A 25,195-nucleotide genomic window follows, 5' to 3' on the forward strand; every position below is an offset into this window, starting at 1 on the left:
GTCATAGTGCTAACTCACATTGACACCATGAAGAATTCAAAGAGACTAGGATCAATGAGTCACATAGGTTTAGGGATATTGAAAGTAAGCAACAATAAGTATATGCTTACAAAAGCAGACAAACTAACGATGAGTCAGATCACAAGGACCTACTTCCCTGTAAACAGTATTTTTCTAATGACAGAATCTGTTAATAAGAGGATTTTCTCATTAACATTTTGATTAATTGCGTCTTTTCCCATTTCAATGCTGCCTTACTCAAGCAGACTCACAATGATGGTGTTCAAGAGAGTTTGTGTGTGTTATGTCCTTTTGCGCTTGTCAAAAAAGAGTGTAGGCTTTATGCATAAACACTTTTCTTCCCTATGACCTTAGCGGTCCCAATTCTGAAGACGCCCACTAAATTGATGGTTGCCTCTCCTTTAAAGCCCTTGAATGGACAAGATTGCCGGGCTGTCATTCTCACTGTTTTCCGGTGGTAACAGATTGCCTCTTTGGGTCAAGGTTTGGGAAGGCGCCCATCAGCCAGTCATGAGCTTGTTTGAGGTGATGTTGTTACATTTCAGAGGTGTCACAACATTCGGGAGATTGTTCTGTCTCCTGTGAGAAGTTCCTAGTACAACAGCCGTGTTGCACACCAAGGAAAGTAATTGGCAACTGGTGCTACAAGCAGAAGTCAATGCTGCGGGCGCATTCCGGTGATTATGTTTTAATGATTCAAATTACGGAAACGTAATTGCCTCGAAAACAATTAGGCCCGTGACATCAGGGGTCCAAATGTCACATCTGAAAGTGGCAGGGTGGCGTGGGTGAAGAAACAGAAGGAGCCGATCCACAGAGGTCAGTCGGTGTGGTAGTAGAGTCATTTAAAAATCTCTGGTGTCACAGGTGTACAATGAAGTATAAGTATACAGTATACATCTCTGTTTTAGCTGGATGTAACTGTATACTGCACTACGATTGTTTTTATTGATTTGACTATGGAGTACATAAAAGTGTGGTGCTCTACTTGATAGCAGACGAACCCAAAGACTTCTGTTTCGACTGATCGTATAAGAAAGGGACTTTCAGAACAGATATATCTTTATGTGTCTCATTTTGTAGGAAGGCCAACGTTCCTGGCATGATATACCCGCATTCTTTAATGTTATTAACATTTTACATGAATAGCATGTATGCTGAACAAAAATATAAATGCAAAATGCAACCATTTCAAAGATTTTACTGAGCTACAGTTCATTTGAGGAAATCAGTCACTTGAAATAAATTCATTAGGCCCTAATCTATGGATTTCACATAACTGGGAATACGGATATGGTCACAGATGGTCACAGATACCTTAAAAAGGATCTCGTCACGGTATTTCTGGGCATTCAAATTGCCATCAATAAAATGCATTTGTGTTTGTTGTCCATAGCTTATGACTGCCCATACCATAACTCCACCGCCACCATGTGGCTCTGTTCACAATGGTGATATCAGCAAACGGCTCACCCCCAGGACGCCATACACATGCTCTGCGGTTGTGAGGCCGATTGGAAGTACTGCCAAATTCTCTAAGATGACATTGATCGAGAAATGTACATTCAATTCTCTGGCAACAGCTTTGGTGAACATTCCTGCAGTCAGCATGCCAATTACACACTCCCTCAAAACTTGCGACATCTGTCGTATTGTGTTGTGTGACAAAACTGCACATTTTAGAGTGGCCTTTTATTGTCCCCAGCACAAGGTGCACCTGTGTAATGGGTATGCTGTTTAATCAGCTTCTTGATATGCCACATCTGTCAGGTGGATGGATTATTTTAGCAAAGGAGAAATGCTCACTAACAGGGATGTAAATACACTTGTGCACAAATAAGCTTTTTGTGTGTATGGAACATTTCTGGGATCTTTTATTTCAGCTCATGAAACATGGGACCAACACTTTACATGTTCAGTGTATTTTGAGACATTTCACAATGCAGGTATGAGACATTTTGGCTAGGAATACCTGTTGTTGTCGTACTCCCTCTTTCAATTGGCTAATTTCATGCATGGTACCTTGAAATGGTTGTACGTGCGTGCGTGCGTGCGTGTGCCAGGCAGAGTGCGATAGTGAGTATCTTAATCAGCTACCAAGCGAATTCTGTTCCATTTTCTGTGTGTGTATCCCTCTCTCTGCGACCATATTCAGCTAAAGATGAGTCATAGCTAGATTAAAAGGCTGTGACTTGACAGTAAACACATTGATCAGGACATCTATGACACTGGAGGTGCAGCTGGGTTTCTTTATGCCTCTCTGAGGTAAACCATTCTGGGTTCTTTGATCATCGCTACCTCCCTGGTTGGTTTGGCTCGTCAGGAATCCAGGAAAAGCCTTTAGCTAAATGTCAGGTTATATTATCACATGGATACAACAAGCTTCTTCTAATTATGCTGTAGTTTCTCATGCTTCTAAGGCTTTGAAGATTTATCATCAAAGTTGAAACGAAGGTCAATGTATTTGCGCAATACATTTTCTATCCGTTTTTCACTTTTTTTTAGGATCTCTAAATCTGTGGTATGATGAACTGAGTCGAGATAGGATGATGTTGACGAATTTGAAGAGAAAAAATATTGAAAATAATTTGAAGTGTGAAAATGCTCAAATAAAAAATTAAGGAAAAAAAGGCCTACTTTCTTCTCTCAGCCCATAGATGAAATCATTGACGTGTTACTTGAAAAGCAAAATAAATATTTCGGTAGTAGATAAAGCTACAGTTGTTCCCACCATCTAACCACGGCAAATTATTTCTCTATGCTACGTGTGCAAGATCAACCTCACACAGTCCCTTGTACATTGCTGTAGAATCCTGGGGAGTCAGGGAAAGAGTTTTTCAAAGAACTGCCCTTTCAAATACTGTTCCTTGAAGGTTGACCCATGACTAAGATTACAATCCTTGCTGGGAGCTATAGCCACTATGTTGAAATGGTTTAGACTCTTTATTCATTTGACTCATGAACCGCCTAGACTATTTCTGTTTAGAACGCGACAGGGTTATCTGTCTGGGAGCTGTTTCCTCTCAAACTAATTTTTATCTTTGCCGCTGGCCTGGTGTGGATTAATGCCCGGGTCCACATTCAGCCAATCAGAGCATGGATATTTCCAGCCCGCTTCTTTGCGAAAAAGCTATTGAATTCCATGTCACTTCAATCTTTCCCATATCGAAAACACATCTTCACTTTCGGTGGCCATTTGACTCACGCAATAACTCTGTACGGCTTCATTTAATGTTGTTTGGCAATAAAATATCCATGTTGTCAGATGTCATTAAAGTGACAGGCTGTGCTGGCCAAAGAGAGGGAATCTCGATGAGTGTAGCATCAGCATCAGCTAAGGGACGTTACATGGTCACTATCAGTATAAAAACAGACCTTTTGGGGGGAGGGGACAAATCCAGAGGAGCACGGACGTGTTGATTCATCCTCTGTCATACCTGACAACATATAGAACACGTTTTCCCTGTTGTCAAGTATGAAACTGCATGGCAACTACACGTTTGAGTCACCTTGACAGCAACACGGCTTATTTTAGGTGACACGTGAGAATGCTATAGAACGTATTTATTATACCTGAGAATGGTATTTGGACATATGCAGTATATGTGCATTTTAAAGCATTGAGCTACTTGTTCAACTTTTAAAATAATACGTATTTCTGTTTCTGTATAACTCTCTATGTATTTTGCCCCATTCCTCATTTACAAGTCATTGATCAATAGTTTCTAGCAAAGATATGCGTACACACCACCTCGCCTCCATCCACCCACAGTTTGGAAATTCACAATGATGTATGTATGCCCAGTTTTTTTTTTTGCTGACCAATCTGAAAATGGAGTGCACCTCGCTTTCTTAATTTGTTAGAACAGTTTTATCTGAGTAAAACGTCATTCTGTTTGATTTGTTTAGGTACAGAGTAAATCAGAATTGAGAGGTAGAAGGCCGATTAAACATTACATTCAGATGAAAAACGTTTGGCTTTCTTTTAACATCAGTCAAAGTCATACACCTAGCGTTTCAGTTCATTTCATCTTTTGGTGGGTAATGGATTGGGTTGAGCTCCAGAAACTATTTCCCCTTTGAAGTTGCTTCTCAACTTTCCTTTTCACTTGTTGAACTAACACGGCAATACTTTTGCACTCAAACTTTTGCATTCAACTATACTGAAAAATGGACATGTAGCCTATGCCACAGCGACAAACGTATTTGCCTCACATAATAAAGTAGTATTTGCATAATTCATAAACCATGCACTTCATTCACTGTAATACTGCATTGTGGTTGCAATTCTTGCCAAAGAAAATCCATTACACAGTTCTTAGGAAGACTCAAACCCTACCGTAGAAAATGCTTCTACATTAGAATCATTCACATCTGCCACTTTCTCTTTACAGTTCCCGCAAACATTTACAAAGTTTCGGAAGACATCACCGCGAACGAAGGCAGCAACGTGACATTGAGTTGTCTAGCCAATGGGAGGCCAGATCCATCAATCACCTGGCGACTGCTCAATCCATCAGGTAAGAGCCAATAAGCACCCAGCAGCATTTCATTCTCATCAAAGGGCAGCATTTCATCATTGTTGCTTATCACTATATCGGTGGTCTCAGACATGCAGGGGAGGGATGAGGTTGGGAGAGTGTTCCTGTGTTTAAAATCAAACATGTGGCATTCATCCTCGTTGCTCCATGTTTTAGGATGATTTTATTTGTCATCCTCCAGTCAATTCTTTAGGTTAGGTTTCTTTCAGTTATAGAGGATGCTTATTGTTGTTGAGAGAAAGATGGTAGACCAGAAGAGATGTGGTCAACACGGTTGGTTTGCCTTGGTCGCCGAAGGTGCTAGTCATCTCATTGAGTTGTGCATGCTCGAGGAGCACCTGTAAACGGTTGGTTTGCCTTGGTCTCCGAAGGTGCTAGTCATCTCATTGAGTTGTGCATGCTCGAGGAGCACCTGTAAACGGTTGGTTTGCCTTGGTCTCCGAAGGTGCTAGTCATCTCATTGAGTTGTGCATGCTCGAGGAGCACCTGTAAATGACTGAGGCACACCTGCAGCTTCTCACTCTCCCCCTTCATTCAAGCACAGAACTGAATGATCTGCCAATGCAATGTATTTCAAGTGAAAGCTCTCTAACGGATTGCGATAATTAAACCAAGATGTTGTTGTGATTGCTAGAAAATCCAACCATTACAACCAATTATCACAATAGTTATATTTTCCAATAATCCATTTTGAAATGTTAATGTTTTGCTATCAAACTGCCACTCAAACCTTTGTGGGAGTCCCTCTTAAAAGGGCAACACGGGATTAGTGCTTCCATTTTTGGACTTTAAGGGTAATGATGTATTGCCAGTGATTCTTTAACAATATAACTTATAAATGTCTTAGTATAACTGTTGGAACCTTTTAGAACCCAAAATATATTCTTATTTTACTACTTTGTTTGTAAACAATGTATTTGTAAGCAAACACTGTATAGCTTCAAAACATGGTTAAAACTATCATTTTGATCTCATCGATGGTCTGTCCTTGCATCAATAGCGCTATGATTTTGACAGTGGTTACATTTTTTCAGCCCAATCCCTCAGCTGTTTACCACAACAAGTGGTGGGGTGATCTGTGTTGTGTTTTAAAATCCCGGAATGCCCCTTTTAGGCTTAGAAATGCTCAATGAATGTTAACATCTAGCAATTTGAATAATGCATAACGAAGAGCAGTGCATTTTCATGCGACTGCATTTGTATTCCACCATAAAGGTGTGCATTTGATAGGTAATAGAATGCAGCCTGGAGGTGTCTACATTGATTAGTGTTCTACTTCGTTCAACAAGGTCGGCTGAGGTGGGATATTCAGAGGTTCCTCACTCATTTTTAGCTCTCGTATTGTTGCCTGATCGTTTGTTACCAAGCAGGTAATTGGTTTATAATTGGAATGTTTGCTTCTAAGCAGATGCAATGGAAGGGTAGAGGGAGAAATGTTTTAAAAAATGCAGGGGACCCCCCCTTTTCCATCAGAGTCGAGATTGATGTTATTCTTTCTGACTTGTCAGAGGAGTGCCTCTTCATTATTCTAGCAGAGTATAACAGAGAGCACAACGTTTCGTAACATGACTTAAAATTATGGATGAAAGATGATTGGATGAAAGCACTGTCCTTTCCTATTTCAGCTCTCCCTGCACCGTCTGGGATCGCCACTATTTGCTTTCCATAGTTCCCGACAGAAACCATGACATTAGTCTGTTGTCTCCCTCCCAGATTCTAGCCCTTCACCTATTTGTCCCTCGTGAAAAGATGCAGATACAGGGAAAATGCAGGCCTAGCAATATTATGTACTGTCTATTCAGATATTTTAGAGATGTCCACGTTTTACACACATTGGGATTAGAAGGAAGGCAGTGTCAGATATTGCATTTTATGCCAATAGTTGTATTCATTGAGGACGTGGGATGTTGTTGTCACTGATATTGACTGGTAAGCAGAACAATGCTGGACTGTCTGTCTGTTTGTGGGGATGAGATCAATAGAGCAAGGCACACAGCACCTGTTTGTTCTGGGCCTGTGCTCTGCCTCAGTGTGTCTCCTCCCCACCAGTGTTTATTTCTAAGGTCTATCTGTAAAGGTCACAGGCGGGGGAGGAGGGCAGCACACTGAGAATGCTGCGACAAAAGTTGAATTTTTGGTCAAGCAAGGAATCTTTCAGTGCACGCTTCCCGGACCACCAAAATAGAAGTCAGACAAGTATGAAATATACATGCCCTTTGGTGCTCCTCATATTACACGCTTTGGGCTATGGGAAGCCACTCACAGACATCGGTGGTAAATGGCTTTTTGAGGAAAAAAAGAGACGGGGGGGGTCATCTATGTTTAAGTATGCAAATAAGAGATCTCATTAAATGTGTGATCACTCACATCATTGGATAGTTCAAGAGCCGAGCACGGTTAATTAATGTTAAAATATGCATTTGAAGTTCCCAACCCTGACATAATGCCTTTTGGCACTAATTTAATGCTGCAGGGGTATAGCCTGGATCAACCTCTGTTCTACTGATGAGAACTCACACACCTGGACAAGCAGGGATGATGGCTTTCACCTCCCAACATCCAGACGTGTTCTTGCACATGCAATTGTGCCAAATTGGCTTGCATCTTGTGGTGCACTTTGCTGAGGGAAAATGTACTTGATACGATGTGTTGTTGTCTCACCTAGCTGTCTTAAGATGAATGCACTAATTGTAAGTCGCTCTTGATAAGAGTGTCTGCTAAATGACTAAAATGTGAAAATGTTAAATGTACTACACACTAGTAAACATCTGGTCAAACCACTTAACCATATGCTCAGACAGGGGTGTTAAAATCAGATTAGATTAAGATTTCTTCTTAAACAACATCCTAGCCATTAAATATTTAACAGTGTCTCTCTCTCCCCATACATTTTTAAAAAATGTATTTATTTGACAAAATTCAAATGAGTCCGATAATGATGGGGGACTCAATGGGGGAAAGGGGCCGGTGTGGGGGCCTCGAGGGGAAAAAAGGGCCGGTTTGGGGGCCTCGAGGGGAAAAAAGGGCCGGTTCGAGGGGAAAAAAGGGCCGGTGTGGGGCCTCGAGGGGAAAAAAGGGGGAAAAAGGGCCGGTGTGGGGGCCTCGAGGGGAAAAAAAGGGCCTCGAGGGGAAAAAGGGGTGTGGGGGCCTCGAGGGGAAAAAAAGGGCCGGTGTGGGGGCCTCGAGGGGAAAAAAAAGGGCCGGTGTGGGGGCCTCGAGGGGAAAAAAGGGCCGGTGTGGGGAGGGGAAAAAAGGGCCGGTGTGGGGGCCTCGAGGGGAAAAAAGGGCCGGTGTGGGGGCCTCGAGGGGAAAAAAAGGGCCGGTGTGGGGGCCTCGAGGGGAAAAAAAGGGCCGGTGTGGGGGCCTCGAGGGGAAAAAAGGGCCGGTGTGGGGGCCTCGAGGGGAAAAAAGGGCCGGTTTGGGGGCCTCGAGGGCCGGTGTGGGGGGAGGGGAAAAGGGCCGGTGTGGGGGCCTCGAGGGGAAAAAAAGGGCCGGTGTGGGGGCCTCGAGGGGAAAAAAAGGGCCGGTGTGGGGGCCTCGAGGGGAAAAAAGGGCCGGTGTGGGGGCCTCGAGGGGAAAAAAGGGCCGGTGTGGGGGCCTCGAGGGAAAAAAGGGCCGGTGTGGGGGCCTCGAGGGGAAAAAAGGGCCGGTGTGGGGGCCTCGAGGGGAAAAAAGGGCCGGTGTGGGGGCCTCGAGGGAAAAAAGGGCCGGTGTGGGGGCCTCGAGGGGAAAAAAGGACCGGTGTGGGGGCCTCGAGTGAAAAAAAAAGGACCGGTGTGGGGGGAGTTAAAAAAAGGACCGGTGTGGGTGTCGAGGGGGCCTGGGGGCCTGAAAAAAAGGACCGGTGTGGGGGCCTCGAGGAAAAAAGGACCGGTGTGGGGGCCTCGAGTGAAAAAAGGACCGGTGTGGGGGCCTCGACCGGTGTGGGGGGAAAAAAGGACCGGTGTGGGGGCCTCGAGTGTGTGGGGGCCTCGAGGGGAAAAAAGGGCCGGTGTGGGGGCCTCGGGAAAAAAAGGGCCGGTGTGGGGGCCTCGGGGGAAAAAAGGGCCGGTGTGGGGGCCTCGAGGGGAAAAAAGGGCCGGTGTGTTAGAGATGCCCGGGCATATTTCTGGTCCCAGTCTGTCCCTGCCATTCTCTATACTATGAGTGACTTGGACTAGGTCTCAATAATACACTACTCATCCCTGTCCACCACAGCTCAGCATGCTACACACTCCAGAGTCCCCACCTCTGTCAGCCCTGAGATTGAAGTAGAGCACTTCCCAGAACTAGGCTCACAATCCCAAGGTCCCTGACTTGCATGTTCATGGAGGGCTCACTGCTCCCCACTGCTCTTGCTGACATTCTCCAGGCTGTCCCTGAGAAGGCTGTGACCTGTGAGATGTGACAGGCCCTTGTCAGGGTGGCTCAGGTTCAGCCCTGGCAGCGGGTGTGACACATGTAGAGGGCTGCTCGTAGAAGGGGATTAAGTGCTCCCCCCAAGGGATCACAGAGAGAGAGCTCCGCATCTGGCACTGCAGCTGATCCCAGACCTGTCCACTGTCACTGGAGGTTTAACCCCTCCACACACACACACACACACACACACACACACACACACAGACACACCATACGCACCACCCAGCCACAGAGTAAGAAGAGCCACACTTGTTGTTGTGTGACTCTCACCCATCATCACTCACAGCTCCCCTCCAGGCCTTTGTGACCACAACGTGGTGCATCATGGGATGTTCTAAGGGTGATGTAACCGGAGTGTAACCTGAGTGTCCTTGTCCCAAGGCAACGCCATTTGACCTATTCATAAAGAATCAAGAAATTAGAAGCCACGCTGGAATAACGTGTGGTCTATGATTCAATAAAAAGGATTTCTTTATCTGATGCGCTGATCAGCATGATATGGCCAGCCTGCACAAATGTTTATTTGTAAAAATGGTTTTGAGGTTTATCAAAGAGTGGTCTTTCGCTGAGGTGAAAATGTTTCCCTGAAGACCTCCGTCCGTATATGTAGGCATGTGGTTGTTTTCATTGTGGTTGGCCCTCTAGCTGCTGATATGACCAAAAGAATGAGAAAGGTGGGTGGTGATTTAGCTCAGTCATTTGTTCATTATCTTCCCACTAAGAGTCTTAAAGAACAGGCCGGGCTAATTATATATTGACCCCTCATCATCGAAATCAGACAATGGCCCGACAAAAAGATTGGCTCCATGTGTTTGAGAAAGATAAAGCCGAGCCTTTTCCATTTGGAAGCACTTAGAAAGTAGTGTAGACAAAATCAAATAAATGTTGCAGTGCCATTTGTGCCGTTCTCCCCAAGTTCTCCCAAAATCAACTGCTTAACATAAATTAGTATTCACAAATAAATGTAACATTTCGCACAGTGGTAAATGATGCTCATGAATAATGCATGGCATGCAAATGAGCATTTAGTTCCCAACTGCAGTTGTGTCGCTACGTGATGCTGAGTCTTTCCTCACTGGTGGTTTGTGCTTTGCTCTCTATAGTGTCTCAAATCTGCCTTCTAGTTCCCTTACGAAAGGTCTTTCCAAAATACTGGTTTGCCAATAGACGCGTACACTTGAACTACCCTGTTCAAGGAAACATGTCATCAGAAATATAAGGGCTCTTTTGGCTAGGTGGTCATTCCGTGCTGCAGTACGAGGCTCAAACATGAGTGGAATTTCGGTGATTCCATGCTAATGTGACCAGGATTAGAGTTGACCTACCCAGTCCCATCTGATTCATTCTGAGATGAGTTATATGCTGCTGGCCCTCAGCTCCCTCCTGGCAGTGTGTGTGTGTGTGTGTGTGTGTGTGTGTGTGTGTGTGTGTGTGTGTGTGTGTGTGTGTGTGTCTCTGTGTGTGTCTGTGTGTGTCTCTGTGTGTGTCTCTGTGTGTGTCTCTGTGTGTGTCTCTGTGTGTGTGTGTGTCTGTGTGTCTGTGAGTGAGAGGTAGTGGGTTGGTGGCAACTTAATTGGGGAGGACAAGCACATAGTAATGGCTGGAATAAATGGGATGGTATCCAACACATGGATGTGCTTGATACTATTCCATTCACACCATTCCAGACATTATTAGTAGCTGTCTCCCCTCAGCAACCTCCTGTAGCTGGAAGCCCTCTCCATCACTGTTGTGGTTTGCTTTCAGCATAATGTAGTTGCTTTCCCAATAATTTAAGGAAATACAATTGTTGAGACAAACCCAAAGTAATGCGGTTCAATGCAAATAACTTTTCAGCACAAATGTATGAGTGTGAGGCTCACAGACCACTGCACTGTTATGTTGCTCCCAAATCCTGGTACTAGATAGCCCTAGGGTCGTACGCCTTTTATTCAGAACTAGAATATGTTGGAAAATAATTATATGCATTGTCTTTCAGTGTTGCTGGCACACAGTCAACACAATAAATTAAAGCATGGCAGCAGAAATATTTAGCTTTTCATCAAAGTAGAATTTTAAGTGCCATTTTCATAGTGAAGTTTTTAAGTTCCGTTTTCATAATAAACACTGTTCATTATAAATGGGTGGAGAAGAAATTGTTCATTTAATTGTCATAGCTTATCACGCGTTTGCAGCTTAGCAGCATAGGCCCTACATCTATCTATCTAAAGTACATCCGGGCTCAAAGCAAGCTGGAGGATTGTGCTGCCAAAAGTCATGACTTGGACCTTAAACTTTCACCTGTAGTCACAATAAGCTGATGTGAAGGGGGGTGTTTGGCAATGCTAGGCAGAGCTAGCCGCTCAACAGGATGGTTTTGGACAGTTCTCTGTGCGTCAAGTGAAGATCATTGACTTTGTTTTCAACTGAATGAGCCCAGGACTTTAGGGGGAGAATGGTAGAGAACACCTATTCATGTATTACACCCAGTCAGACCAGGATACAGGCATAGACACACTCTCTAACACTCCTGCAGGCGCGCACACACGCACGCACACACGCACACGCACACGCACACACAGACACATCAGTCTTCCATTTTCTACAGTTCACACACAGCCACATACAAAAACACACACACCCACACAAACTATTTGTGTCTGTGATTTGGAATTCCTCTCTTTCTTTACACTCTCTCTCTCTCTCATTCATCTTTCTTTTCTCACACACCTCAAACTGATTTATTGCTCTGACAATCTATGTGAAATAAGAAGTTATGAGAAATGTGCACTCCATTCTCTCCCACCTCATTGGGCTTCTCAGTCACTCACTCGATTAGCATAGAGTTGTATGGCTTTGTCGTCATGTGATTTTTAATGTGCTCCAAATCAATCACCTTTCCATTCCCCATGGGGCCCGTGGAAAGCAGTAATTTATACCTGCTGAATCCACACAGAGATTGAATCGCTATAGAAACAGGTTCTTTCCTGGTGAAGGTAAGCCTAATTTTTCATAATTACTTTCTTCCTGAGCGTTAGTACTTGAAGTGTGTGTAAAGAGAGAGCAGTGTTTATCACGAGGCTGCTCAAGCCTCCTGGGGGGATTTTTTTGGGGGATTTAATAGAATCATTAATTAAGCAATACATCTGGTCATATTCATGACACAGTTGTTTCTGGACCCTGCTGAGTTATTGACTTAATATTTCCAGTTCACTTGTATAAAGAAGTTGATTTTATTATAATTTATAATTTTGGTTACACTTTATTTGGATAGTCTGTAGATCTGTAGGTGGAAACCTGCTTTTTATGGTTAGTGTTTGAATGCAGTTTAGGGTAAGGGTTAAGGTTAGGGTTAACGCTTGGGTAAGGGGTTAGTAGACAGTAGAAATGTTACTGAAAGTCTGTAGAGTGACTACAGATGATCTATCCAACTAAAGTGTTATCTAGATAGCTACTGTAAGTAAGCTACCGTACTGTAGATCGTAGCTAAGTCATCATCTTCTCTCTTTAGCCCCTCAAGAAATATCTTTTCAGGTGAAGTCCAACGGCCTTAATGATAAAACGATCAAGCAGCCACAATACATTTCCATGGCAACTGATTTCAATCCTAATTTTCCAATCATGGCATCCTTTGTCCACGATGAGTGTGTTTGATATGGCTGCAGTGGCCATGCTAGGAGGACCCTTTGATCTGAGTGCTCTTTTCATAAGCATTGAACCACACCAGACAATCATAGCAAACATAAGCGTAACCATAGAGATCCTATCAAATATATTCCAATTCTATGGGCGTGGCACAGAACGACCTTGATACATTGGGCATGCAGTGGTGAATGCTGTTGCTATGCAGTTTGAGACTTGAAATTGAGGTTGTTCGGTACGTTTACCTTTTGGATTTAGCCAGGAACAAATCTATAAGAATAACTTGAGGGTCTCTAATAAGAAAGGAACAGTCTTCCATATCGACATCCCAGGGTTGTTACTTAATTTCACGGGTAGAAGACCTTGCTCCCTGAGTGTCAGCTCAGTTGCGGCGTGCTCATTGTTTTATTTAGTTGGGTTCGGTGGCATTTGGAGGTTTAGCTGGGTTTTTTTTTTTTTTTTTTTTTTTTTTTTTTAAACTCAGAAACTGTCTCTGTCTTCCACACATTTACAGGGCTTGGAAAAAACATGTTAGTTATAAGGTTAAACAGGTCTCAGAAGTCTTCATGCATTCACTGCAGGCTATTGTTCCTATCAATCAATATCCATTTAGAAATGCCAAGAGAAATGTTGATACAGTACACTATTGTTTTGTTTGTGAACAGCTTTAGTCAATGTTACCCCATGGTACTGTATGTAGCAATTGTACCGGGTATCTAATCAACCCAAGACAGCACTGCAGAGGCAGTCTTATCCGCATGCTTGGCATTCTCCTCATCCTGATCACTCCTAGATAGGCTAAATGAGAGAAACTCTGGAGACATACGTGACTAATTAAGGGAACTGCTGTTTCAGGTAAGTCCATGTGATGCTGCGTTCGAACATTTGGTCCGACATTAATTTGCTCATCAGGCTTATTGGAAGTAATGATGGATTCAGAGCCCCATTGAACATCATTGTTCTGCTTTTCCTGGAAGCTATCCTGTTTTCCGTATGTCCTCCATTCACCCTCTCTCTCTCTCTCTCTCTCTCTCTCTCTCTCTCTCTGTGTCTCCTCACAGCGGATTCTCTAGATGGGGAGGAGTACCTGGATATATCAGGGATCATGAGGAACCAGGCGGGCCGCTACGAATGCAAAGCCAGCAATGACGTGGCCACACCGGACGTCAAATACGTCAATGTTGTCGTCAACTGTAAGTCACTTTTGTGGGGGGTTTGACTCCTGTTTCTCCTGGCCAGTTGTTTTTACTACATTGAGATCCATGATGTGTCTTTCATTAATTGATGAAAGCAATAGAACCAGATGAACTGTTGTGATTGAATCCTTAGATCCTCCCGCCATCAAGAATGCCAAGAGCTCTGAAACCCAGGTGGGCCGTATGGGGGTTCTTCAGTGTGACGCGGCCGCAGTGCCCAAACCAGAGTTTGAGTGGTACAGAGATGACAAGAGGTAAGCGTTTTGTGGTTGTTTGAATCCCAGATTGCCCCTTTAATTACATGTCCTAATGGGGGAAGAGCCTACCCTATTATCAGAGGTGGCTGGTGGGTTGAGCTATAGGAGGCCCGGGCACTTTTTAATGGTTAGAATGGAATAAATGGAATGGTATCAAACATATGGAAACCACGTTTGACTCCGTTACATGAATTCCATTCCAGCCATTACAATGAGCCCGTCCTCCTATAGCTTCTCCCACCAGCCTCCACTGCATGTCATGTGAAAATGTAAAAGTTGTCCAGGGAACCAATTTCACACCTGGGACAGAGAGGACACATGGGACATAGAGGAGAACCGTAGGTGGAAATTCGTATGTGATCACTAAGCAATGGCAACCATGTTCCTTTCATCTTAACACTAGTCATGTAATAACCTCTCAGATTGCTTCACTGTAACATATTCAGTGGCTATGCAAAGCCGAAAAGTGAAAGTGTTTATGGTAATGTTCACACTAAACAGTCTTTGTAAGCTTGACGATTGTGATAAACAAAAATTACAAACTGAGGAGCAACTTTGGTGTAAGTACTCTCTGCTATTTTATTGCAGAAGTAGTCTAGGTACTCAGTATATAATTGATGATTGTTCAGATATTTAAATTGTTCACGACCATTATTTTATAAAACGGGTTCAGTCAGCACTTTGCCTTTCCGACTCCAATCATTCCACGTCCCTTTTGATGAGCTGAGGTGATTTGGTCAAGTGTGAAACGCTTTATCTAGAAACAATTGATCCTTGATTGCGATATGTATTTGGAAACCTTTAACACTCAACTGAATTATCATCCCAATTATTATTTTTTACAACTGCAAAAGATGCACTTACTGCATGGTGTACCACGAGCTTTTGGGGGCCCTTACGCCTGTCATCGATGTCAATTTAAAAAAATGTAATAAAATACTTTTTATTATATTTCCGTATGTACTAGGATACTAAGTGTTTGTTTCTTGGGCTTCAGCAATGTGACTGAAAATGTGCCCCAGGTCTTGAAAAATAACAAACTGTGTGTATAAACCGTAGCTTCCAGGAAAAGTATTAGGGGGTATCAGCAAACAAATGCCATGGTCAAGCCTACGACAGCACCAGTACAATGAGTGGAGCTTACTCAGGTGTCCAAAAAAGCTCATGTCAGACGAGAGCCTAATGGTTCTTAGCTAGTTCTTTATGAGTTTTAGTTTTAGAAAATGATCTCTCCGCAGTAGCGACAGTTACAAGGATGGTAAAAACAGCTTGATTGCTGTAGAAACATCAGGGAAACTGGACAGAAAAGAATGGTGCTTTCTGGTCACATTTCATTTGTCACATGCGCCGATACAACCGGTGTAGACCTTACAGTGAAATGCTTACTCACAAGCCATTAAACAACAATGCGGTTTTAAGAAAATACCAACAACAAAAAAGTAAGAGATAAGAATAACAAAATATTTAAAGAGCAGCAGTAAATAACAATAGCAGGGCTATATACAGGGGGTACTGGTACTGAGTCAATGTGTCAATGTGCGGGGGCACCGGTTTTGAGGTAATTGAGGTAATTATGTACATGTAGGTAGAGTCATTAAAGTGGCTTTGCATAGATAATAACAGAGAGTAGCAGCAGCGTGGGGGGGGGCAATGCAAATAGTCTAGGTAGCCATTTGATTAGCTGTTCGGGTGTCTTATGGCTTGGGGGTAGAAACTGTTTAGAAGCCTATTGGACCTAGACTGGCGCTCCGGTACCGCTTGTCGTACGGTAACAGAGAGAACAGTCTATGACTAGGGTGGCTGGAGTCTTTGACAATTTTCCGGGCCTTCTTCTGACACTGCCTGGTATAGAGGTCCTGGATGGCAGGAAGATGTACTGGGCCGTATGCACTACCCTCTGTAGTGCCTTGCGGTCTGAGGCTGAGCAGTTGCCATACCAGGCAGTGGTGGAACCCGTCAGGATGCTCTCTATGGTGCAGCTGTAAAACCTTTTGAGGATCTGAGGACCCATGACAAATCTTTTCAGTCTCCCGAGGGGGAATAGGTTTTGTCGTGCCCTCTTCACGACTGTCTTGGTGTGCTTGTACCATGTTAGTTTGTTGGTGATGTGGACTCCAAGGAACTTGAAGCTCTCAACCCGCTCCACCTCAGCCCCGTTGATAAGAATGGGGACGTGCTCGGTCCTCCTTTTCCTGTAGTCCACAATCATCTCATTTGTCTTGAACATGTTGAGGGAGAGGTTGTTTTCCTTGCACCACACGGTTAGGTCTCTGACCTCCTCCGTATAGGCTGTCTCATCATTGTCGGTGATCAGGCCTACCACTGTTGTCATTAGCAAACTTAATGATGGTGTTGGAGTTGTGCCTGGCCGTGCAGTCATGAGTGACTACAGATGATCTATCCAACTAAAGTGTTACCTAGATAGCTACTGTAAGTAAGCTACCGTACTGTAGATCGTAGCTAAGTCATCATCTTCTCTCTTTAGCCCCTCAAGAAATATCTTTTCAGGTGAAGTCCAACGGCCTTAATGATAAAACGATCAAGCAGCCACAATACATTTCCATGGCAACTGATTTCAATCCTAATTTTCCAATCATGGCATCCTTTGTCCACGATGAGTGTGTTTGATATGGCTGCAGTGGCCATGCTAGGAGGACCCTTTGATCTGAGTGCTCTTTTCATAAGCATTGAACCACACCAGATAATCATAGCAAACATAAGCGTAACCATAGAGATCCTATCAAATATATTCCAATTCTATGGGCGTGGCACAGAAAGACCTTGATACATTGGGCATGCAGCGGTGAATGCTGTTGCTATGCAGTTTGAGACTTGAAATTGAGGTTGTTCGGTACGTTTACCTTTTGGATTTAGCCAGGAACAAATCTATAAGAATAACTTGAGGGTCTCTAATAAGAAAGGAACAGTCTTCCATATCGACATCCCAGGGTTGTTACTTAATTTCACGGGTAGAAGACCTTGCTCCCTGAGTGTCAGCTCAGTTGCAGCGTGCTCATTGTTTTATTTAGTTGGGTTCGGTGGCATTTGGAGGTTTAGCTGGGGGTTTTTTTATTTATTTTTTACTCAGAAACTGTCTCTGTCTTCCACACATTTACAGGGCTTGGAAAAAACATGTTAGTTATAAGGTTAAACAGGTATAGAGGTCCTGGATGGCAGGAAGATGTACTGGGCCGTATGCACTACCCTCTGTAGTGCCTTGCGGTCTGAGGCTGAGCAGTTGCCATACCAGGCAGTGGTGGAACCCGTCAGGATGCTCTCTATGGTGCAGCTGTAAAACCTTTTGAGGATCTGAGGACCCATGACAAATGGGAGGCAACTGAGCATGCACCCCTGAGGGGCCCCTGTGTTGAGGATCAGTGTTGATTATGTGTTGTTACCTACCCTTACCACCTGGGGGCGGCCCGTTAGGAAGTCCAGGATCCAGTCGCAGAGGGAGGTGTTTAGTCCCAGGGTCCTTAGCTAAGTGATGAGCTTTGAGGGCACTATGGTGTTGAACGTTGAGCGGTAGTCAATTAATAGAATTCTCACATACAGTAGGTGTTCCTTTTGTCCAGGTGGGAAAGGGCAGTGTGGAGTGCAATAAAGATTGCATCATCTGTGGATATGTTGGTGCGGTATGCAAATTGGAGTGGGTCTAAGGTTTCTGGGATAATGGTGCTGATGTGAAACATGACCAGCCTTTCAAAGCTTTTCATGGCTACAGACGTGAGTGCTACGGGTTGGTAGTCATTTAGGCAGGTCACCTTAGTGTTCTTGAGCACAAATGCAGCAGTTCTGCAACATCTTTAATTGAGCCTCTCATTCTCCTTAATTCCCGGCCTCATATACAGATGAACTGTATAGGAAGCTCTGGGACATGTCGTCTGGACACTGGACAGCCAATAAATTAGAAGAGGCAGGGCTCAAGGGCCATGAACAACAACAAAAAACAATTTTTTGTTCATACTGGTGAACCGTTTGAGTTGTGTGGTTGCAATATCAACAGTCCCTTATCTCTGGTATATCTTGGCATGCGTCATTCAAGACTAAGTTTAAATTGTGTGCAGCACAATGGACATACACTGGGTGCATGAACACCTGCTCTTTCCTTGACATAGACTGACCAGGTGAATCGAGGTGAAAGCTATGATCACTTATTGATGTCACTTGTCAAATACACTTCAATCAGTATAGATGAAGGGAAGGAGAAAGGCGGGTTAAAGAAGGATTTTTAAGCCTCGAGACAATTGGGACATGGATTGTGTATGTGTGCCATTCAGAGGCTGAATGGGCAAGACTAAATATTTACTGTAAGTGCCTTTGAATGGGGTATGGCAGTAGGTGGCAGGCGCACCTGTTCATGTCCAGAACTGCAACACTGCTGGGTCTTTTCACACACTCCCGTGTGTATCAAGAATGGTCCACCACTCAAAGGACATCCAGCCAACTTGACACAACTGTGGGAAGCTTTGGAGTCAACATGGGCCAGCATCCCTGTGGAACGCTTTTGACACCTTGTAGAGTCCATGCCCCAACAAATTGAGGCTGTTCTGAGGGCAAAAGGTGTGTAGGTGTGGGGGGGGGTGCGCAACTCAATATTAGGAAGGGGTTCGTAATGTTTTGTACACTCAGTGTATATTGCACTATGTCTCAGGAAAGACTATTTGGGGTGGCAGTACACAGTATAGAAAACTGTCAGGCCGTAACCTGGACCTACAGGCCGTGGTGAAAGCATGTGCACACAAAAAAAGGGGAACTTCAGGAGACCAGGTGAGTCTCTCAAGTTGGATTTCATTTACTTTGAATATTTCAGCCCATTTATGTAGGCTATTAGCCAGATAGTGGCTGAATTTATCCTCTAACCGACTACTTTTTTCCTCATTGCAGCTATAGATAGTACACTGCGTAATGGAACAATCCCTAGTAAGTGAGTGTTTTGAGGGTAGACAATGTACTATTTGGCATTAATAGACTACAACTGGAAGAGAGCAGGATGACTGCTCAGTTTATGCAGGTTCAGGTACCCTATAAAGGACAGCTGTATATTTAAAAAAATCAATTGGTAGCTGATTAGTATTCTGTTGTATCTAAAATGTATTTGACAAATCTGCAATGTTTGAATTTCCAACTTTAATTACTGAAAGAGTAACATTATTTCCACTGGCCAGCAGTCTAAAATGGCAGCATTGTGACACCGTGTATATCTTTGTGAAATGTTAGGCTTAACCTTGAGAAAATGATGACCAAATTAGGCCTACCATTAAACATGTATCCATTAGCTAAAGCAAAGGTGTGCCCTGGCTCCATAGAAAGCCTATCATCGATTTGACAGGCATGCAGCCGCGTAGACATGTTGCAATTTCAGCACCATGGACAGCGATCGGTAGTCTACTTTGTGAGTGGCTGTCTGGCTGACACATTTGATTATTATAACGCAAACCTTACAGGGGGGCCCAGAGAAACTGCATTACATCAGTGACTTACTGTTCGCTGTTTTATCATGTATTTCCACAGAGGTTTTTTTGTGTAACACAGCTTCGAGACAACATTTTGTTTTGTGTTCCCTCCTGGGTGTCCATTAGCTCCGGAAGTGTCGTTGTTCAGGTACTGTAAATATGCATCGCAAAATACCGCTGTGTAAGTGTATAATTTGTGAAATTGTTTTGGGATGATAATTAAATGGAGTGTTAAAGATTTCCAAAACCACATCACAAGGGTAAGGGCTCTTAACATATTTCCCCCGCACGACAGATAGGTTTGTGAATGGACTGTAAGGCACTAGCATTACTGTACATGAATGGGAAAAGTTTTGATTAGAAGGGAGAGTATACCTTCTTGTCAAAATGTTACGGCTAGTAAAGAATTGTGTATATTCACTAATGAATCAGCTAGAACACAGGGTCAAACCACAAACCAAAATCCAAATAACCAAAGCCTTCCAAACATTACAGAAGCAATAGTCCACAGAGGAGAAATACAAAATCCCCTAAACAAGTCTTTGTGAATGTTCTCACTTATATGGAGTTGAGAAAACTTGTCTTTTAACAAAGAGTTTCTTGGTTACGAACATTTCTGACCACAACATTACAGTCAAGATGGCTTCCTTCTGACACACCCATTCAAACCAGGAAGTGACTATGGGTGTGGCCAGGGAGTGACCGGGCGGAGCCCACAGCCTATACACATCTCAAGGAACCATGGAACCTTGCGGGTTACAATGTTACTGTAGTTGTTTTGTTCCCCTGAATTCCTGGCTTGGTTATTTCTTGAGATGAATCCACATCTCAGGGCCACCTGTTTTTGTGGATCCAGCTATATGCCACAATCAAAAATGAATGGAAAAGATAAGCACCATATAATACCCAGATCTGCTCTGCTTATCTTTTCATTTGGGGTTGAGTAATATAGCTGGATTTAAACAGCCCAATGGCATGTGGACTCGTCGTCACATTAGACTACCTTTCAGGTCAGAAAAGATCTGCCAAACTTTGAATTCAAACTCTAATACCTTTAAGTGCCCTTCCTTTACCTCTGCAAGTTATTCATTTATCTCCTTCAACGACTTCCTTGATGTAATACAATACCATCATTTCAAATAATGCTCGGTCAGTAGATTTTGTCTTTAACGATTAACTTAGTGTACCTTATCAAGCATATTTACTTCCACTCTGCAAGAGGCCTGTTCCTTGACTTGTTTTCTGTAATTCCCTTTAACCTTACCAGCACTGACCTCGTCATGACTGCCCACCACTGCTGTTACGTTTGAACTACTTTACCACCGAGATCTCCACACCATCTTCCAGTAGCATCTGATGTACAGGAATCCTCTAGTGCTTATTGATACTGCAGCAATTAGCATTTCCCAAGACTGACCGCTCGTTCTAATCCTCTGCTGGGGATTCTGAGGCTCATTACTGTTGCTGCGGCTTGGTCCTTTGATCTGGAACCTCCCGGTCCTCTATTAGTCTCTAGTTTCTGATTACATCCCGCGTTCTGGCACCTCCCCTGTACGATGCTGCATGAACGTCTTCAGGGAAGAGGAGGGTGGTACAGTATAGCCTGGTTAACCCAGACTGAACACTGAACTCACTCATTGTGAACTGAAACAATGGTAGAGTGCTCTTCACAGAACCTGATATTCCCACAATGTTGAATATGGGGAAGCGTTTTTGTTTCTCCCCATCAACATGAGTTGCTGTCTCAACCACTTGGCAACATTTTCCATTTTCCCTGCCACGTGCAACATCTTGTTGATTTCCTTTATCAACAGCCTGTAGACATCCTACTTCTGTCACTCACCGTTTCCTGTAATAGCCTACTTTAGATGCACCCACATGCCAACTCGAGAGGCGGCGAATGAGATGAGTCTGCCTGATTGTTTGACACATTCCCGTTCAAACCAGTTTCTGTACCTTTTGCCCCATTTCAGTACATGAATCAAATCTGTCTTTCTGTTAAAAAATGGTTGTGGCTTCTTAAAGTGAATATGTCATTTAAAAGACATGTGCTGCCATCTACCAGTGGAAGATGATGGTGCAATGAACTAGGTCTTATTTGGATCCCTTCCCTGGATGCTTCAGACTTCACACAGTTGCTTATGACGTGACCATAGCTGGAAATGTTGTATTCCATGCTTGCTCAACCAGAACTCAGGGGAAGACGTAACATTGTAAACGTAAATCTGTCTCCCTCCATTTAGTATGATACAGTGGGGCAAAAAAGTATTTAGTCAGCCACCAATTGTGCAAGTTCTCCCACTTAAAAAGATGAGAGAGGCCTGTAATTTTCATCATAGGTACACGTCAACTATGACAGACAAAATTAGGCAAAGAAATCCAGAAAATCACACTGTAGGATTTTTAATGAATTTATTTGCAAATTATGGTGGAAAATAAGTATTAGGGGTTAGGCTTAAGGTTTAAAGTTAGGGCTACTGTTAGGAGTTAGGTTAAAGGGTTTGGGGAAAGGTTAGTTAACATGCTAAGTTGTTGCAAAGTAGCTAAAAAGTAGTAAGTAGTTGCAAAGTTGCTATTTGCAAAGTTGAGATTTCAACAAGCAACCTTTGGATTTCTAGACATTTGCGTTCTATGCCAATCCTTCCACCCCTCCCTCCTTTCGTTTTTGCCTTAAGTAACTTTCTGTCTTATGTAACCATACCAAACGTAACATATCATACTAAAAGTTACCCCGATGTTACGTATAGTTTATGAGACCAAGCTGTGCTGCTAGAACCAAACACAATCATCTAACTGCATGCATGTGCTCTGAAATATCTAAGGAGTCACCTGGCCCAAGTTTGATATTTCGGTCTAATATAATTTTCCATGACACGAACCACATGTATTCATTGGCCTTGTCATCACCGGTGGTGTGAACGGTCCCCACCCAAGGTGTCCCTCTAAGGAGGATCTCAGCACTTTCTCAACTTTCTGTCCCCCCCATCAGATTATGCTGTCTCATGATGTGCACTCCTTTTTATGCAAATGCTTTATACTACCGTGTGTCAGCACAAACCCACTGCCCCCTTACATCAGTCTCAGCTATCCTAGCACATTCAAATGTTAAAGACGGGATCAGTTTGAAGCCCTTCATACATTACCTCAAGTGTGCCTTTACAATGTATTATACACTGAGTATACCAAACACCTTCCTTTTACCCTGAGAACAGCCTCAATTCATCGGGGCATGGACTCTACAAGGTGTCGAATGCGTTCCACGGGGATGCTGGCCCAAGTTGACAATGCTTCCCACAGTTGTGTCAAGTTGGCTGGATGTCCTTTGGGTGGTGGACTATTGTTGATACACACGGGAAACTGTTGAGCGTTTTTTTTAAACAGCAGCGTTGCAGTTCTTGACACAAACTGGTACGCCTGGCACCTACTACCATACCTCGTTCAAAGGCACTTAAATCTTTTGTCTTGCCCATTCACCATTTGAAAGGCACTCACACACAATCCATGTCTCAATTGTCTCAAGGCTTAAAAATCCTTCTTTAACCCGTCTCCTCCCCTTCATCTACACTGATTTGAAGTGGATTTTAACAAGTGACATCAACAAGGGATCATTAGCTTTCACTTGGATTCACCTGGCCAGTCTATGTCAAGGAAATAGTGTACTGCTGTGTCTACTCAATGTCAATAGACTCTATGATAAGGCAAACCAATGTTATCATAAATCATTATTTGTATGTAAATATATGAGAGGAACTGTGTGAACCTTTGTGTTATTTGAAACAAGCTGACTACTACTGTATGTATTCTGAAGACAAAAGTGGCAGACAAATCAGATGTCGTGAGTTTTATGCATAGTGTGCTATAATGCCTGACATGATGTGGCGTCTTGTTCAGGCTATCCAATGCCCAGGGAATCAGCATCCAGATCGTAGGGACCACAACTGTCCTGATGATCTCCAACGTAACAGAGGAGGACTATGGAAACTACACATGTGTTGCAACCAACAAACTCGGGATCCAAAATGCTAGTCTCTTCCTTTATAGTAAGTGACTTTGAAATAGTATGCAGTCCCCCAAAATCTCGTTGTTAAATGTCTCTGAAATTAGACACTTTAGACAATGTTACAAATTCTAGGCCCTATTCCGTTCAGGTGTGGGCCTAGAAAATGACGTGTTACATGGTCTGACCACCAGATGTCACTCACGGCACACAAATTAATTCCTGTAGTGTCATAGCAACAGTACCGATACTCAGACAGGGACCTGTTAGGCATAACAGTTTATACATTTACACATTATTACATCACATAGAAGTAAATATATTAAATTAAACATCAACAAAACAAATATATTAGTCTTTAACCTCTCTTTTTCTCCCTCCCTCCCTCCCTCCCCAGGACCTGGTACGGGCCGAGACATCAACGGCTCCGCCTGCCTTTCCCAGTCACTGTGGCTCCTCCTGGCCTCCATCACCTGCCTTCTCTTCAAGTGTTAATCACACCACCAACCTACCATTGTTATTACCTACCCAGTTATTACATTGAGACTGTTTGCGTAATGTAACACAAATCCTGATGTGCCCCGATGCACCAAACTAGATAATAAGAAGATAGAATGGGCTTATCAATAAGTTTTAGTAACAAAAAAATATGAAATGGAGACAATGGAACAAACACTGCTTTTTCTAAGAAACATTTATTGCAATTTTAACATGCTGAAGTCTTGCTTTTCCGCTGTTTCGGTTGGGGTGTGGTTCATTGTATTTCGTCCAAATGAATACGTAAGTCTAAACCTCCAAGTGGCAGGGATTTCAGGTCAAGTACAACAATCATGGATATCTGCGAGAAGCACTGAGACATTCAAGTTACTGTTCCTTTCCTAATGGCATTTTACTGTATTGTTAAACAAAAAGGTCATTGTAACCAGTGCATTATCAGACATTATGAACTGGGTGATTCGAGCCCTGAATCCTGATTGGCCGGCTGCCGTGGTATATCAGACCATATACCACAAAACATGTATTTTTACTTCTCTAATTACATTGGTAACCAGTTTATAAAGCAATAAGGCACCTCTGGGGTTTGTGGTATATGGCCAATATACCACGGCTAAGGGCTGTATCCAGGCACTCCACTTTGCGTCGTGCATTAGAACAGCCCTTAGTCGTGGTATATTGGCCATATACCACACCCCCTCGTGCCGTATTGCTTAAATAATATGCCAATATCTGTCCAAAAATCGAAATTAAATAAATATAAAACAAAACAATAGATTTTAAACAGTTTATAATACACATTATGTCAAAGCCAACACACTCCAGTCAACATTGCATAAAAACAGTAGAACATGCAATGTTATACTTGGTATACTTAATTTCAATAGTGAAGTGATCATGACCGGGTGCAAATAGCCTCAGCTACATTAGATACATGGCTTGCTGCCTCTAAATTAACTGCCTCATTTTTGGATGCATCAAAGGATGAGGATGCTCAATAACTGTGGACTAGCATGAGGTATGCTTTGGTGAACTACTCTTTGCAAAACCCTCATAGAAACGCTTAAAATGTGTATTCATTCTTTATGTCGAAAAAAGAAGACCTACTTTCAGGACCTTCTTCAAACAAAACATAGGTAATATTGATGCGTTACTGTATATAATTTAAAAAAAAATTTAAAAAAAAAAAAGTATTTCTCTATATGATAAAAAT

The 25,195-nt window shown here is 43.1% G+C and overlaps 1 protein-coding gene across 4 annotated transcripts in view; it reads left to right on the forward strand.

Annotated features, from left to right (window-relative positions):
* LOC112266834 (limbic system-associated membrane protein) overlaps positions 1-24,567 on the forward strand; it is a 1,006,051-nt gene extending 981,484 nt beyond the window's left edge. For all 4 annotated transcript variants that reach the window (XM_024444690.2, XM_024444693.2, XM_024444691.2 and 1 more), the window contains 5 exons: positions 4,416-4,541; positions 13,643-13,774; positions 13,911-14,031; positions 23,382-23,530; positions 23,885-24,567. In XM_024444690.2, coding sequence (XP_024300458.1) covers positions 4,416-4,541; positions 13,643-13,774; positions 13,911-14,031; positions 23,382-23,530; positions 23,885-23,982 — 626 coding nt within the window. In that variant the 3' untranslated portion in view covers positions 23,983-24,567. The remainder of the gene's footprint in view (positions 1-4,415; positions 4,542-13,642; positions 13,775-13,910; positions 14,032-23,381; positions 23,531-23,884) is intronic.
* The last annotated feature ends 628 nt before the right edge of the window (positions 24,568-25,195 follow it).

This window comes from Oncorhynchus tshawytscha, linkage group LG14, assembly GCF_018296145.1.
Source record: "Oncorhynchus tshawytscha isolate Ot180627B linkage group LG14, Otsh_v2.0, whole genome shotgun sequence".
NCBI classification, from domain to species: domain Eukaryota; kingdom Metazoa; phylum Chordata; class Actinopteri; order Salmoniformes; family Salmonidae; genus Oncorhynchus; species Oncorhynchus tshawytscha.